At 34.6% G+C, this 18910-nt stretch overlaps 1 protein-coding gene across 3 annotated transcripts in view; it reads left to right on the top strand.

Annotated features, from left to right (window-relative positions):
• The window catches only part of LOC149082608 (inactive dipeptidyl peptidase 10-like), a 528870-nt gene extending 517359 nt beyond the window's left edge, over positions 1-11511 (top strand). The window contains exons 16-21 of one of the 3 annotated variants that reach the window (XM_089235873.1): positions 6965-7040; positions 8259-8453; positions 8639-8796; positions 8943-9080; positions 9167-9240; positions 11080-11511. In XM_089235873.1, coding sequence (XP_089091999.1) covers positions 6965-7040; positions 8259-8453; positions 8639-8796; positions 8943-9080; positions 9167-9240; positions 11080-11202 — 764 coding nt within the window. In that variant the 3' untranslated portion in view covers positions 11203-11511. The remainder of the gene's footprint in view (positions 1-6964; positions 7041-8258; positions 8454-8638; positions 8797-8942; positions 9081-9166; positions 9241-11079) is intronic. The other 2 variants (XM_089235875.1, XM_089235874.1) reach the window with 2 other exon arrangements.
• Positions 11512-18910: the final 7399 nt, after the last annotated feature.

Raw genomic sequence — 18910 nt, 5'->3', positions numbered from 1 at the left:
AAAAATTGCTGACACAAAGAATCAACTACTACATCGAGAAAACGAAGTGGATCAGCGATAAACAACATGGATTCAGAAAAGGGTTCTCGACGGAGACAGCACTATCAAAGATTCATGACAGCATACAAACATTTAAGAGCCAAAAACAAGATGTTGCCCTAATATCAATAGATATTAAGGGAGCTTTCAATAACATTTCACATAAAACAATAGTAAAGCAACTTCTCAACATCTCAATGCCGGACAATGTGAGAAGAACAATGATTGATGCAATCAGAGAAAGACAGATATCCCTTCTTACGGATGAAGGTGAGGCCACTATAATTCAAACAAAAGGGTGCCCTCAAGGTTCCTGTAGTGGGCCTATGATGTGGAACCTTGTCATAAATGATTTACTTACGAAAAACTGGCCAGAAAATATAAAGATTCAAGTGTATGCGGATGATATTGCTATGGTAATTGGTGATTCAACAATCCGCAAGGTCACCGAGCACGCAAAAACAGCAATGGTATTATTGGATACATGGCTCACAAAAAATAAATTAGAAATCGAATTCTCCAAATCCAATTACTTATGGATTTCTCACAAAAAGGGAAGACCAACCATTAGACTGCGAAACAATCCAATAAGACACAATATGAACATGAAATATTTAGGAATAATGTTTGATAGAAACCTGACATGGTTCAAACATGTGAATTATCTGATCACGAAAACACAGAAATGTTTACAAAATTTTAAAAGAATGGCTGGTCCTGCATGGGGCATTAATACGAAAATTAGAAATACGCTTTATAAAGTGGTCGCCATCCGCATTATAGCATATGGTGTTATCGCATGGTTCGGTGATCCCAAACAACAACTAAGAACAAAAGTAGACTCTCTTCAAAGAAAATTTCTGCTATTCATCACTGGAGCCTATTCCACAACACCAAACAGTGCGTTACAAGTATTAACTAACAATCCTCCTCTACATATACTTTTGGAAAACGAAGTACAGAAAGCAAATTTAAGGCTAAAGCGCGAGATTAATATAAACAATGTAACATATCTTCCTACAGATGTAGAGCATAAACATCCACCATGGACGTATCACCCGGTGAAAGATATTTTGCCAACACAGGTCTTGACCATAGATGTAGAAGAATCAACAAATCGAATTATTTTCACAGACGGTTCAAAGACCGTGGATGGCGTAGGGGCCGCCTACATCAGTATATACATGGGTGAAGTAACAGACAAATGGAACTGCCGATTGCTAAATAACAACACTGTATTTCAAGCAGAGTTATACGCAATCTGGATGGCGGTCAGTTATGCAAAAAATTGTGCAGAAAAATCAACTATAAAGACAGACAGCATGTCATGTATACAGGCAATACGAGACGTAGAATCCCCTTATAGCCTAGTGCATGACATTAGAAAAACACTGATGGACCACAGGAAGATTGCAATACGATGGGTGAAAGCTCATGTTGGCATTGAGGGGAATGAAATGGCGGATAAATTCGCAAAAGAGGCTACAAAACATCAACATGAAAACCATCTAATGAAATTACCGGCATCCTACATTAAAAATCTGCTCTTGCAAGAAGCGTCAGAGAAATGGCAACACCATTGGCAAATATGCACAACTGGAAGAAAAGTCTTCGACGTAATACCAAAAGTGGGTAAAATGAAAGAAGTCATGCCGAGAGAAATAGTAATGTTCCTCACAGAACACGGTCCATTCGGGGAATACATGCAAAGGTTCAAAATCAGCCGGACCAGTGCGTGTAGATGCGGCCATCCGGGAAGCGTGATACACTATGTGACACAGTGTGAGTACACAAAGGGATACCATTTACAGGCGCCACCGAACGGACGAGAGATCTTGTGGAAACGGAAAATTATTTTACAAAGATCTGCAACGAGGAAACTACAACAAGTCTTGGGCTATCTGATAAATTATAAAGAAACTATTTTGATAATAACTGGAAGTAGTGAACAATCCACTAGTGATTCGGAAGTGGAATCTGAAACGGATGCGGGTTCCATATAGAGGGGCGCACTTGGGCTCCTAAACCATAACATTTGAGTAATACACCCTGTATAATTTATGAATGTTTTTGTATATACAATTTCATAGTATGATGGTGGTTTAGTAACCTTGTATATTAGTAGGAGCTCATTATGGCATTTGTTGTGAATATGTGACGTACATAGTAATGTTTATGTGTATCAACAATTATTATAAAAATGGGAATTTATATTTTGTAATTAGCGTATATTATGTAAATATGTGTGGGTAATTCAAATGTGATCGCTGCCACCCAGCACTGTGAACAGGGGCTGTATTTGATTGTTCCCGCCGCACTTTTTAGTATGATAGTAATTTGTAACCTTGAATATATATTTGTATGAGTTTATGGTGATATTTGTACCCAATACTACCTTCATACAGTAATGTTTTTGTGCATTCCCAATGGTATAAAAAAAAGGGAAATTTTTGTAAAGTAAATAATATATGCATGTAATTCAAATGTGAATGCCCAGCACTGTCAACGGAGGCTCTGTTTGATTATTCCCGTTGCAGTGCAGGCTCTGTGTGAATTCTGTGTGTGTGTGTGTGTATATTGCATATTCTGCAATAGGTCAGGCAAAACTGCTCAGCACTGTGGACGGAGGCTTTGTTTCTTCGTTTCCCGTCACAGTCGAGGCGCGGTATATATGTAATTTGTATACATTGTGTATTGTGTATTTTGATCATTCTCAAAGCTCTCCCACTTCAACTTGCCAGCTTCTTCCTCTTCTTTCTTGCCCACAAGTCTTTTCCACATTTCTTTCGGAATCCCAGGCTGCGGTCTCCGGCCCTTATGTGCCACTGGGCGCACGTGCAATTTTTCTCCCTAGTCATTGGATTCAGTCACCCATTTTTGTCAAATGGCTCGTATCTTGCATTGGTTGATGGCTGTCTTCCTGGGGAGAACGACGCGAGTAATTCGAAACTTGCGAGCACGGGGCAAGGGAAGCCACCACTATAAATCTTTGCTTACTTTTCCGACACAACTCTGCCTCTTTTGAGGGAACGGAAGTAAGGTGCTTTGCATCAGTCCGGGGTTGTGAGCGGTTCTATCTATCTATCTATGATATGATATGATATGATATGATATGATATGATATGATATGATATGATATGATATGATATGATATGATATGATATGATATGATATGATATGATATGATATGATATGATATGATATGATATGATATGATATGATATGATATGATATGATATGATATGATATGATATGATATGATATGATATGATATGATATGATATGATATGATATGATATGATATGATATGATATGATATGATATGATATGATATGATATGATATGATATGATATGATATGATATGATATGATATGATATGATATGATATGATATGATATGATATGATATGATATGATATGATATGATATGATATGATATGATATGATATGATATGATATGATATGATATGATATGATATGATATGATATGATATGATATGATATGATATGATATGATATGATATGATATGATATGATATGATATGATATGATATGATATGATATGATATGATATGATATGATATGATATGATATGATATGATATGATATGATATGATATTTATTTATTTATTTATTTACACACCTCAACAGGCTGAGCCCAATTACAGAGATGGGAAAAGTAATGAAAATCAATAGAAAAGCAAATAAAAATAATAATTTACAAGTTAAAGAAAAAATCATCAACAAATGTATAATACAAAAATATATATGCGAAACGGAAGCAAACACTGAGAATTCAATATGAGGAAGACAAAACGACCAAAATAGATGAGAAAACATAAAATATATACAAATTCATAAAGTACCTAGTAGAACATGGAATCCCTGTGAAATATATCAGGGAATTCACCCGTATTATAATGCTTGCATGCTCGCAAAATTGGTGAAGCATTTAAAATGTTCGTGCGTGCACGAGGAAAATAAAAGACATTTCGGGAACTATGAACCCGTCGCTCGCGAGATGGCACGGAGATATTAATTAGGCTCGTCAAATAGTAGTCGTCGATTCTGCCGTGAAGAACTTTATGAAGGAATGATAGATCTCGCTTAGTACGTCTGCTATCGAGAGATGTCATCTTGAAAAAAGAGAGAAGACCGAAGTAGGCGCATCTGGGACGTACACACTAAAAGTTTTTCGGAATAATGACCTCAAAAGCTTTTTCTGTACTCGTTCAATACGTACGTTCATCACTGCAGGAATATGGCCCCATATCACTGAGCCATACTCAAGTGAGGGCAAGACATACGCGAAATACAGCCGTACCATCGCTGGAACTGAGGTGAATGGCCCAGACGACCTTACGAGAAAGCCAAGTGACTTGTTGGACTTCGGCAAGACACTTTCCGCGTGAGCGCTAACGTTCAAATCACTCTTGAAAATTACACCTAAATCCATGATGTCATGATGACATGACATGACATGATAATTGCAATTACAAATACAACACAAAGGCATAAAGGCCACAACCGGCAAATGCCCAACGAGGTGGCTGAATAAAGATTTCAAATATAACCAAAATACAGCAACCCAAAGTAGTAGCCATACATCACGAAAGAAAAACTAATAACTAATACTATTTTATACATATTCCCAATGAAAATATTATGATTGTCTCATCTAAGTATGAATAGCTTCTCAATTTATTCCAACATGTTTATCGTTTTGTTTTTTTAACGTTTCAATTATGTTAAAATTTACGACCCCCGGAGGTGAGCTATTCCATTTATTAACATCCAATTAGTGAAAAACGTCCTGCGACACTACAACCTGGAACTGTCCCTTACTAAACGATGCTAGTGTTCCCTTGTCGAAGCATTTGATTGACGGTACGTAAACCCGAGAGAACTCGCTAGGTTTGCTAGTGCACGAGAACTCGCGCGTGAGATCCTTACCGTCACTTGAAGCGCATTGATTACCAAGATGGCTGTGCCGGCCTTTCCCGCTTCTCCCCACTACCAGCCAGACAAAAGCGTAAACTCCGACCTTGGCGGTAAAAAATTTCACAGCGTGAGAGAAAATCTAACGCTGCGAGTTATCCGGCGTTATTAATAACTCGTGGTCCATCCTATCCATACCGTTGAAAATGTTAAACGCTTCTATCATAACCCCCTCCCCAACACCTGCGTTCCTCCAATGTAGACATATTGAAGAAATCATGTCTTCAACTAAAAGAAATGGTTCAGAATTTCACTTACAGATGCCGCTTTATCTTAAAGAAAACCCCCGGGATAACAACATGGAAATGGCACACAAGCAGGGCATAATAACGATTTCCTTTACATAACACTACCTCATTTGAATGTGGGTGTGAAATTTGTAGTACTCTTTATAAACTGCAAAATAACAGATTTTTTTTTTTTTTTAAATCCTACCTACACAGTTCGCTATTTAACTGAGTGAAGCCATTTCTAGGATGACGGTATCGCGACTTACAATACAGAAATATTTTGAAATTATATTACACTTTTTTTTTGTAATTAGCAACTTGCTGCAAACAAGCGTGTCAAAATCCAAAACAGCTCATAACTGGATACTGAAAATTAAACGTTTGCAAATGTCGTTGATGCATTGCATTATTTATGCCAGTATTTCTCAACCTTTTTCAACTCATGCCCCCCCCCCCCATAGATATGAGAACCCGGATCATACCCGAATGGGTCAATGGATTAAGATATCCCTGGTCTACGGACAGCTCTGCTGGATTCTAAAAAAAGGTCACATTTCTTTCCACCATATTTTACTTGAAAGCTTTATCACTCTTCACAGCTTTTAGTGGCTCGCTTCAGAACTTATCGTGGCTCCCCCTTTTTTATCTGATACACCCGATGGGCCGCTTAGAATATTCCAGGACTACAAGGGAGACCACATAGCTCCAGACTGAGCACCACTGATTTATACCATTTATGCCGAATTTTCAATGATACAGCGTCATCTGGGAGTGAAATTTTAAATATTCTTTTGTTTATTAAAAACAAAAAACAAAAAAACACACGCTATGATCAATATTTTAGTGCGGATTACACTTTTTTTAATGTCAATTAATTGATTATTTTATCAATTTTCAAAGTGTATCATTAACTCACCCAATCCTGTACTTTTACATATTGTAAATATAGTGTAGAAAATGTTTTAGATAAAAGATGATAGTTATATATGTACCATAATTTCGTTGAATACTGTAATCGTAGATATGATTTGTTATTTGATGACAACAAAGTGATGACCCCAAAGTCTTAGAACAACATGAAAACAATCTGACATCGATCCGGAATAGGCGGATCTGTCATTACATCTTATATAAATTTACTCCCGTTTTCTTACAAACTAGAAAGGGACGCGTCGTTGACTAGATGGAAGAGCATCGCTTCCTATCCTATCTCTTTATCTCATCCACCCCATCCTGCTTGACCTCTCGGTCCATTAGGCAGTGTCATTTAAGTCTTGTTAATCTTTAAGCTTTCTCCGGAGATCATTCAATCAGATTGCTCCTCGCGGATACATCAGTGTTTGTATGTTGAAGGTAGCAGTCTCTGTTACGGAGCCTCTTTTACGCCGACAATTAAGAACTTGTCTTTAAAGCACTTCCGTTACATCCGAGAGAAATTCGTGGAAACATTTTAACATCGATGCTTCCCCTAAGAAAGAAGAAAACTATTTTTCAAGACGTGTTATAATCAGTTCTCGTGAAGCTGTTCATTATTACCATCTATATCATCTCTTTCGATTTGATACCGAGTTATAAAGTGTTGCACTACAAAATGTTTTAATAATGCATCTAGTTTATGCTTTACCTCGACGGAAGAAAAATGTGTTTTTGTTGTTTCTTTTCTCTCCGTTACATTTAATGATGTTGTTATTTTGCAGAAGCGAATGTAAGGCTGTATTTGCCACCAGGTCTCAGAGAAAACGAAATTATCAAATATCCATTGGTAGTGCATGTGTGAGTATCGATTAAGTTTCGTTTTATGATAAAAAATTTTGTCAAATAATCATTATATATAAGTGATATAGTGCATTCCGGTACGAGTAATATGGAATACCACTTTCATTTTTCGATTATTCCAATTTGAAACATGGTAGAAACCTAAAATCTACATTTTTAAGAGATTTGTTTGTTTTTTTTTTGTTTGCGTTGACAAGTATATCATATTTAAAAATAAATATTATAACTATAAAAAGATCTATATATATATATATATATATATATATATATATATATATACATAAATCGTGCTCCAAAAAGTCTCTAAAAAACTCCATGTTTTTAAATGCAATATTTACAAAGATGTTCAACTTAAACGTTTTCAGTATTCATCGCCTACGATTGATTAGGCGGTTCACGAATTGTGAAATACTTGAATCGAATTCAAAGTAAAAATTCTGTAAAAAAAAATGGAGTTGTCGGTTTGACTAAAAAAAATAAAATAGTTTCACATTTTAATAATTTTAATAATTAAGAATTTACAGTAAAATAGTTTTACAACGTAACTACTTATTTCATCTGCATTTTTCACGTGACCAGTGGTTTGAAGTTGAAACTACCAACGCGCGTTTCCTGCATTTGATTCCGAGGAAAAAAGACATTTACAATACGTTGTGTTTTTTTTATTAACTACTTGGCCTTCAAAAGGTTGAATAACAATTAAAATCGACAAATCTATTCGTACGGCAGAATCAAACAAAGCGATCTTTAAGAGAGCCAGAATACTTTTTTCTTTCTTTAGAAGACTGCACTTATTCGGAAGATACGTGCATTATCCCCACTTCAGAAGTTGACAAAATATGGCAACCTTGCTCGCAGCATGAAAAACGACAGAGAAATTTCTTTCAGTCACAAGCAATTGCGGTCGAACAGGAATATCATCCCTTTTTATCTCTCTCTAACGATGTTGTGTGTGCGTGAGTGAAAAATATTTGCCTTCTCACACCCCAGGGTCACTTTTGCATTTTCCCCTCCTTTTAAGAATAGTGGCATATAAATTGCATGTTAAATGAGTTGACGAAAGACGTTATTTGCGTTCGCATATTCCATTACGAGAACTGTTTGTCTTAACGTTACTAACACCCTTCTCATTTTGATATTAGATTTCTGGGGCGTTCTGCATATATAATTTTGTTTTCTATATCTTTCAAAAGTGCATGTATGTGTGTATTTTAGATGTGGCGCTCCGGGAACTCAGATGGTGGATAATCGATTCCGCGTGGACTGGGGCACCTACTTGGCAAGTTTCAAAAATTTCATATATGCTTACGTCGATGGGCGAGGAAGTGGATATCAAGGAGACAAGAGGGTTCAGGAAGTATTCCGGAGGTTGGGAGTCTTAGAGGTTGAAGATCAGATAACAGTCATTAGGTAAAATCGGTATTAATATTAAGTGGCCATATTATGTAGATTCAAGTATCTCGAAATGCAAACTTTGTATATAGTCAGCTTGATAATCAGCTTTTATGAAAGAATAGAGTAGAAAAATTCTTTCTTTGAGACAACAAAAAATTATTGATAATTTTGTTTTTCGTTTTTTTTTTTTGTTTCTTTAGGTACCTAAAAGAAAACCTTCAGTTTATTGATGGTGATCGAATAGCTTTATGGGGATGGGGCTATGGAGGCTACATGACCATTTCTGCTCTTGCGGCAGATGACGACGTATTCGCTTGCGGGATATCCGTAGCGCCCATAACCAACTTCCTGTATTATGGTAAAGATATCTTTACTTTTCTTCTACGCTATTGTAAGCTATTCAATTCTTGAAAAGATTTTAAATTGTACTTCACATATATAAGGGTTTGATAATAGATATCATTTAGATTTACCGTTCGAAAAGATTTATGTGTTTTTTTTTAGATTCCGTATATGCCGAGAGATACATGCAAAGTCCCAAACCAGAAGACAATTACATTGGGTATGAGAAGTCTGATGCTACAATCAGGGCGGAACACATCAAGGGGAAAAAGTTCCTATTAGTACATGGAACTGCTGACGGTGAGAAAAATTTTGTAATGCTTTTACGTTGACAGTTTTTGTGTGTGTTCTGAGGTTCTAATCTCAAAATTTCATTCTGTTTTCAGATGATGTCCATTTTCAACATTCCATGATGCTTATCAAAGCTCTAACTGCAGCAGGAGTACTTTTCCGCACACAGGTAATATATCAATGATATTTATAGCTGTTAGACCTCTTCATCAAATTTCTCTATTGAAAAAGAAAGCATGCCGTGCTATGCTACCATAATCATGAGAATGTCCATAAATTAATTATTTTTACAATATATATATATGTAACTTTTCTGTATAAATCTTTTTGTTCAGGAAGAAAGGCAAATATTAACATAATATCATAAACAATTAATTTTTTTTACTCCAAATTTTAAACCTAATCCGTCATTAAAACATTGAGTGGAAAAAAGAGCATTCTCATTAGATTTTCTGTGAGAGTTCTCTGTTTCAATACTAGACATGAGTCTGACATCTTCTCTACAGTTTCAATTCTTTCTGTTACAGACTGCTCTAAAACATTAACCTTAGTCTAATAGCGTCATAAAAGTACTTTAATTGTCATCTTGAGTATAATTATCAAGCTCAACCAAGACTCCATTTGAAATCATGTACCAACGAACAACATGAACTGGAAAAGGTTGCGAAATGATGAACATGTAAGAGAGGGGAAAGAATAATCGATAGCCAAAGAGAGAACTTGAGATTCTTCATTCCCACATGGGGATACTCGACCTAAAGTTTGCTCGGATATGGGAAAAGTTTCGCAGTTAGTATCGCTATTTGCCCTCAAATCAAGTAACTTAGATGAAGCTTAGCGATACGGTCTTCTTTTATTTATTCCTATAGTGACACAAGAAACTATTTGTATACTTAAACGTTATTTCCTTGCGAAATAAACTCAGGATGAAGTATTTCCTTAAACTCGAGAAAGAAATTTCATTTGTTTCAAATGCCACGACATTTTTAAACGCTCATTTTTAGTGTTATAGTATCGTTATAGAACATAAAATTACACAGGATTTTCTGAATTCTTACACATGCTCTTTCACACTTTTTCTGCTGCTTTTTTAGAGTTATAAATTTTTAGAGTTAAAGTTGTAAATACTTTATTTACAAGAAATTTTTAAAATGCTCTCATCCACATTCTACTACAAGCTACAATTTGAAAATTTTAGAAGGTTTAACTATGATCTGATCTTTAATATCTGAGTGTTTCTGTTTAGATGTTCTTGATATGATATACGATGCTATCTTTCAGTTCCACAAAATTTGTTACGTATCCGTCACACCCATCCTTCATTAGATACCCTAAAAGCTGAAAATCCCTTTAATACACGCCTGATGAACGTGCTACCTCCGTTAAAAGAAAATAGCGGCTGATTATTGCGCAAAAAACTATTGCCGCGTAGACGATGTTACACTACATTGTGACTTTTGTGAAATAAAGAGGAAATATTCAGCAACGCCCATGTTAACAATGCTGGGGGGGGGGGGAGAGAGAATTATATTCGGGGGGAACCAACCTGCCTGTAACTACTTCCTAAAGATTCGCGTACTTACTCTCGAAAGTCATAGTACCAAATTTAGTTATCACCACCCTACTCCATGCACTTGAGGCTCACGAGTCTTGCCTGGCGAGGAAAGGAGGGACGGGACCCATGCATTAAGATGGCCCCTGCATTCAACCGAACAGATTCTGTTAATTCGCGAATTAACATTGGAAACTGTAGTTGTGTACTGTAAATTCTGTTAAAAGATTTCAGCTTCTACAAGATTGTAAAAGACACCATATTAGCATTTATCATGACAACAGTAATGTTTATTACATACTTCATTTTTGCTTCCTGCCCTAGTAAAGATTATAATGTCTGTCTGGGGGGGGGATCGGAGAATTTTAGTTATAAACACCGATTTTTCCAAAGAATGAAAATGTACTTAAGAGTATATAAAAATATTTTGGCTTTCTTTATCATCGTCTCTTGCAGGTATACCCGGACGAAAAACACAGTCTAATGAACGTGAAAATGCATTTGTACCAGACAATGGAAGACTTTCTGGACTACAACTGCTATAGAGTCCACGAAAACGGTGAAAGCGAAAGCAGATAGTTCCATCTCGAGCGATTCAAATAAACAAGAGTCCCTTTTTCTAAAGGCAAACAATCGTTGCCTATTTCCTGTGATCAAAATAAAACCAAAAAAAATAAATAAAAATCTCAGCCTTTCGTAAATATTCCACTGAAAGACATGGATGATGCTCGAAGATGATGAGAAGAACAAAAGAAAATAATAATGAAGATTCTCTATTCGAATGAAGAAATCTCAGTGACTGCATTATTTCCTTATTTCGAAGAAGTAAGGGAAAAAAAATTGCATTCAATCATGCCTAATCCGAGTCTTCAATCATGCAATTTAAGTAAAAAAAAGAAGAAGGAAAGAAACAACCAAAAACCCATTTGTTACTATTTGAATACCAATCTCAAATACATTGTATGTATGTATATTACATATGTATAATGTTTTTTGCGTATTTTGTCCTTGTTCGTCTTCTATACAGTGTGTCCTATAGAGAGATATTATATTCTTCTAGTCGATACGATCGTTCACGTGGGACTCGTGTCTTCGTTGAAATGCTACGAAGAAATTGTTTGTTTTTCTTGTTGAATTTAAATTTAAGTTTTTTGAGTTTTTAGTCTAGCTTATCGCGTCGAATATCTCGGAAAAGAAGCGCGTTTTTTTTAGAAAGTCTCGAGCTAGGTAAAAATGGTTCTCTCATCCTCATGGTGAAGACCTTAGCATACATATTTAGTGGGCAGCTCAGATTTAAGTAAGGGGGTGGGCGTAAACTATTCTTTTTGCTGGTATTTAAAGGAATCGTAGTCGCTCTAAGAGAAGTTTTCGTTGAATTTACTTATATCAAGTGCACTTTTTCTATTGAGATTTTAGGGGATTTTTAGTGCGTGGCGTTTTTTCTCAACTTCGAGTAGTATCATTAGAATATAAGATTGTGACAGTGACAAAACTCTTGAACTTGCTGCCTTGCTTTCGATAGGACGCGTTAAGGTCCTCTTTCATCAGTACTAAGAACGATTACGTTACACACTGTTTAATCATGCAATATCTTTATCCGTAGTTGAACTTATCAGATGTAGATGAATTTCAATACAAATAAATAGAATGATAATTTATACTTGAAAAATTAACATTTTATTACGTAAGAAGTTGGCCCTTTCTATGCCAATATTTATTTTTCACTCTTATATCCACTCTCTATCACATTTGGAAACCAAACTTCTCTATACTACGTATTTGATTGTACATATGAAAAATAATCATAAATCATCGACTTCTATAGGCCTTCATTAGAATTAATTTTTTTATAAGCTAATAATATTTTATTTTCCTTTTCTCCTCTGAATCTATTGCATAGTTAGACAATAATTTGGAATTTCATATGCTTTGATTGCATATTGCAATGACAATTCAATGTCAATTCAATTCTCAAATATTTGAAGTATTTTGTAAAGAAATTTTTATGAAATGGCTCTTATTGCATGTTTTTTTTTGTATTAGTTTGAGTTTGAGTTTTTATAAGCTATTATTTTGATCATGGTTAATAACAGTTATTCACAAACAATTGATTCTTTTCAAATGAATTAGATCATGGTGCAAAAAAGTTCTTGACAATAGTTTTTTTACGACTCCTAACTATGATTATGTCTGTGAATAATAAGCCCAAGGTTTATACAGGATTAATAACAAATGAGTAAAATAATTCCAATTTGTTCGATTTTTATGTTCCTTTTACCGTTTTGTGACGAATTCATTGATACGAACGTCACAATCAATTAATGTGAATACTGCGATCTGAACTCTTACGACTTAGAATTTGGACGAGGATAATAAGACCCTAGGACTATAATACCCTGGCGCAGAGGAAAATGCATATTCTTATCTTTTATCCCCTACAATCCTTTATCTCCGCAAGAGATTTGAAAAATTCTAATTTATTTAACTTCCTGCATGGGAACTAAAGTGCATTCCAGTCAAATAACAAAAACCTGCTAGTTATACTTAAACCAATATTTACATATCTACCATTTGTTGAGTGATAATATCTGATTTCGAACAATTACAGTATATTAATGTTTCGCTATATAGTTATTATATATTTCACTATTGAAATCTTCTTTTCTGAAATCACTTATTATTCGTTGTTAGAAACCAAAAACGAATTGCATCACGAACGTACACGTGCATACCACAAAGTGCATGCCGATGTTATGAATAATATTGTCCGATACTTCGCATTATTCGATTTCGTATTATCAATCAAACACCCGTTAAATTTGCATTCATGGATCGGCGTTATGTAAATTTGAATGAGAGCAGAATCAGATTTGCCATATGTGTGCAACCCTCTTCTGCTGATGGACACGAACGATACTCGAGAATCGAAAAAATTAAGACTCATGAAGTGACAGCAAAGTATTTGAGCATATCCATTTATAAGTAAGTACAAATACGAAGGCCACAACAGGCAAAATGCCTAACGAGGTAGTGAAAAAAGAAAATGCCCATAAAACGGTGGGTGTCAAATAAACCTGCTATACAGCAACCCAAAATAAGAGCAATCATCACGAAATACTACTACTTATGAGAAAATATAATACACTGCCCATAAAAAAATTATGATTGCCTTATCTAAGAAAGGTTAGCTTCTCGATCTATCCCATTGTAAACATCGTGTTTCTTTTTGAAAGTGTCAAAGCCGGGGAAAAGCTATTCCATTTATTCACAACCCTGTTAGAGAAAAATTCCTTGTGCCGCCACAACCTGGCATTGTCCCTTATCAATCGATACTGGGGTCCGCTTGTCTAAACTCTCGATTGACTGCGTGTTAATAACTCAAGGTACATCCTATCCATCCCATTGAAAATATTAAACACTTCGATCATATCCCCCCCTCCCCCGACACCAGCCATCTTCTAATGTAAACATTTTCAAAAAATCAAGTCTATCTTCATAGCTTATAGTCTTATGCTTATATCAACAAGAGCGTATTTCTTATCAAGCGCGATACAAACTTATAATTTTTTTTTTAATTTTTTGAAGTGTATTGAGTAATTCATAAATATCTTCTAAGAAAATCAGTTCGTAAGAGCACAATGATATAGTTATCCCTCAAATTAATTTCCCATTTCTATTAATATTTGATATTTGTCATCGTTTTGAAATTGATTATCATTTCACGAAAAATAAGTAAAATAACAGATAATGAAACTAAAACTTTAATTTCAAGCCTCGTTAAAAAAAACAGAAACTAAATTGATAATCATTTCAACAACAACATTGAAAAACAGTAAGAACTTGCCATAGAATATATGAAGTTTTTAAATAAAATACTACTTATATTTCAAAGTACTTGGTAAATTAGAAAATTTCATTAAAAAAAAACTTCATTTACTGCATCTCTAATTAAAAAATTGAATAGATAGCTCTGCCATTATCTAAGCTAACCAGTCATATATAGATATTCAATAATATAGATAAATTTAAACTTAGAAATCATGTGTAAAATATATCTCTTTTTCAATTATAGATAAGAAATAAAAACTTTCTTTGTATCTAATATAAATTATCTTCAAATTCAAATATAGCTTCACTTAACGTAAAGTAACATAGGCTCCACCATTGTGCAATAAAAATTAAATTTACTTACAATACTTTATAGAAAAAACACTGGAGAGTAAGTACTAAAAACACAATCACAAAGAGTACTTTACTGAACAAGAAAGAAACACTAATTATATTTCGAAGTCTAAGTAGTATAATTCTATTTTGATATTATGTCCCATTCTGGATGATTAATCATCATTAGCAAAACCCTTCAAAATTAGCTTTAAAACTTGTTTTTCTTTCCCTTTGACTCTTTTTGATTAGGTACATAAAATAATATATATTTATTGTTGAGAAACTTGTCTTCCTGCTTGTATCATATAATTATAAAAAAGTGGGCCTTAGAATCAAGATCGAAGTGAAAATAAAATGGAGTTTTTAATTGATTACAAAGTAGATACAGAAATGTAGCTTTTTCTTTTGTTGTTGATTTTAAATATTATTATATTGTATTGTATCGGTTCCACTGTTTTTACACTTTATCAATCATCATTATCGACTTTTCCACGAATAATTCACTGTTAATATCATACCAATGAAAAGCACAGTGTGAGTGTGATATACGTATATGTAGCCTATTCGAGCTTGGAAATCGGCAAATTAATATCTGAATTTTTTAATTGAATTGAAACAATATTCTTCCTATTTGAAATAATATTCAAATGGTATTAAAAATTATATAATGTGACAAACTACTCCTGAATTTACTTTGTAGGTGCATGAATTTGTTCTGAAAAAAAAAAAAAAAAACTTTCTGTGTGTAAGAAGCATCAGTAGTTGCGTTAAGAACAATCACTCTCCCGTATCTCGTGAAATTTTAATTCTCATGGTAAATTTGGATTTCATCAAGATACTTGTTCCAGTACATATATATATATATAACGATTTTCAAGCTCAAATAGTTGAAAATATGTATTGTATTGTATTGTATGTAAGAAAAGAAATGAAATATATCTTTGCTCACATCTCTTGTTAAATAAAACACTTCGAAGAAAATGCCTGCTGTATCATCTTCTTTTGTCTATAAGTGATCTCTCTGTGAAGAAAATTATTTGACAAAAATCACACACAAATTGATATTCGAAATTAATTTAAATTTTTCCACTTGGCGTACAGATAATTATATTTCAAGTAAAGATAGTTTATAAATCCATTTAATTGTAAGCGGATTTGAAAAATATGTACTTTTTCTTCAAAAAAGAAGCATAAAAATTTGTATTTTTTGTGATGGATATGTTAGTTTAATTTCTTTTACGTAGATTTTTTTTTTTTTTTGCAAATTTATAAAATGCGTGAAAGAGTGTATTGGATTCAACTTGAAACATAATCAAGAAGACTGTACGATAAAAACATATTGGCCAGGAAAATTTCCCAAACGGAAATGTCTCAGTATAGTAAAAGGTATCGATAACGAGCATTCATGGGACCGAAAATTTTTTCCGCTAACAAGGAGTGTCCGTTGATGGATAATAAACTACATTGAGGACCGTCGTTATATTTCAAAAAAGTGTCCGTTCGTTAACAGTAGGTGTCCATTATGGGAGTTTCCACTGTAGCCTATATGTAAAAAAGTGAGATCTCTGGGGGAAAAAAAACAAAACTCCTTTTTCCGGAAAACGTGTAAAGCGGGTATTTCTCAAACGGGATCCACCGTGTTTCAGGATGCAATATTATTCTTGTCAAGAATAATTTCTTCTATCCTAGCGAGGATAATGCAGATAATGCAGACATACACTTGTGTGGAGGTTTTTTTTATTTAATTTTTTTGACAAACAGAAGTGGATTTACGGCTTTGCCGCCTGCAGGCCATTTAAATTTAGCTACCCTTTTGTTCCTGTTTAATATACTTGAACACGACTTTGACTTTGCTGCCCTGGGACATTGTCCGTTTAGCCCCTTCCCCTTGCAAATATGCCTCTGCTGATAAACCATAAAATGACGCTTCATAATAAAAATCTTCATAAAGAACCTAAATAACATATTACGCATTAAGAATTAGGAAGCTCTACGATTGTTTACTCTCTAGGGCATGAGACCTCCTATATCAGCGTTTCTCAACCGCCGCGGCCCGGCACCGGGCCCTGATGTCATTCATACCGGGTCGCAAGTGATTAGCCGTTTCATTTTACCTCATTTATTTTCCGTTGGTCGTGTGTTTGACTGAGCCTTCGACTCACAAAAATGAATGAAACCGGGCCACTGGTTTGCCAAGGTTGAGAACAACCGTCCTATAAAATACAATCTCTCATTTCGGAGGTCATGATCGGGGCTGGACAAATCTTCAAAAAATTTGCATGCCCGACTCAAACTGTCCGAATAAATATTTCATATGCTAGCGTCAGGCATGTGAGTTAAAAAAAATACGTGCCAGGTAAAAAATTGGCCGGGGAATGTCGAGTGATAGATTTATCCAAACCTGTTACGCACCTCACTGAAAATTCATCAAGAGTACACGCGATCACTGAAAAAGGTTGAAGGTTTCCGGAGCAATTTCTCCGATGACAGCGCACGGCTAAAACACTCCTTTAAGTACAAAAAAATGTATACCCATACTGAAACGCCTATGTAATGACTATGAGAAACATATCGTTATGAAGGAGTTATTGTTATAGATGGGGTATAATTAACTCTACGAAAATTTTGATCGGACTACGCTATGTAGGTGATTATAGAGGGTATTGTTCTACAGAAATTTTCACTGTACATCATTGGAGAGCTCAGCGAACGTGTAAGAAATAACTGGTACGTATTAATCTCTCAAAAGGCAGGACAGAAATAAGACCCATTTTTGACTGACGTCATTCATTTGCGCAATGCTTTGTTTGAAATATTTTTTCAGTTAATTTTCATGCAAATTTTTGCATGAAATTAACGTTTTTGGAAATTAATTGTGCATGCATATTTTTTTTTAATTTTGCTCGAGAAGAAATTTAATTTTTTTACAATTTATTTTTCAGTTTCATTCTGATTTTCGGTCCGGAAATGTTTTCTATGACCATTTTTTTCGTAGTTACATGATTGCATGAGATGTTCCAAAACCATAATTACTAATTATTTTTAAATTAAATTAAGTTAATTAATTTATATTAACTATAATGTTAATAAATCGGAAATTTGCATCAATTACAAAGAAAAACATGCTAAATTAACATCCATTTTTTTTTTAATTCACATATGCGTTGTTTAAGTACACGATTATCATACACGGTGGGGGTAAAAAGTCCGTAGAAGCTTTAGAAATTCATAAAAACCGGAAAAATAACCGAAATATAAAACGATTTGCAGGGCTAGGTCACGGGAAAATTTTTAAGACAGGAAAAAAGTTAAGAAAACAGCCGCTAGGTGGCGCTGACGTACACAAGTCAAAGAAAAGATACTCAAATATGCCTCCAAATCGTTTATTACAGAGTATGTGTTTCCCGCGACCACCACCACAAGATGTAACACATTGCAGGCGAGTCACAAATCCAGCAACGGCAGAGTGCAGCAAGTACACATACAATGTTTGTGGATTAGGAGCGCAAGTTCTTAAAACCATCTCATTTGCATATTTCCACCGACGTCGCTCGTACCAGAGCTACCTATATATTGGCTGTTTTTCAGTTTTGTTTTTTTTTCCTATCTTAAAAAGATTCCCGTGACCTAGCGATTCTAGCCCTGCAAACCGTTTTTTATTTCGGTTATTTTTCTAGTATTTATACATTTTTAAAGTTTGTACGGACTTTTTTCCTAACCTGTATATAAAAAGCTGTATGCAATTTAGTCATGAATTGGAAGATTAGTCAAAAATTGTTTTATTATAACGTTTTTGAGGGATCGGCGAGATGCGTTTCAGGACGAAGTAGCAGAGAGGGAAAATATGACCAGAGAGAGAAAGGAGAGCTATATCTTAAATTTGAATATAGATGGCGGTACTTCACTTGCATCACTAGACATTCATGCAGACTACTACTACTTAACCGGACATGCACCTCATACACATTCCTTTACGGAATTTCTAACGAACTGGAACATGCCAGAATGTGCGTATGTACGTGTTGTAAACCTGACGTGAAATTTGTTTCTATGCAATGTTTGCTATTTGTAGTGATGTCATCCCCCATCAATTTGTAGTTCTACCATCTACGCATGCAGACTG

The sequence above is a fragment of the Pholcus phalangioides genome, unplaced genomic scaffold, assembly GCF_987345545.1.
Source record: "Pholcus phalangioides strain wild (caught in Gottingen) unplaced genomic scaffold, Ppha-v1.0 ptg000009l_1, whole genome shotgun sequence".
NCBI lineage: Eukaryota > Metazoa > Arthropoda > Arachnida > Araneae > Pholcidae > Pholcus > Pholcus phalangioides.
This window is presented reverse-complemented; position numbering and strand designations above follow the sequence as displayed.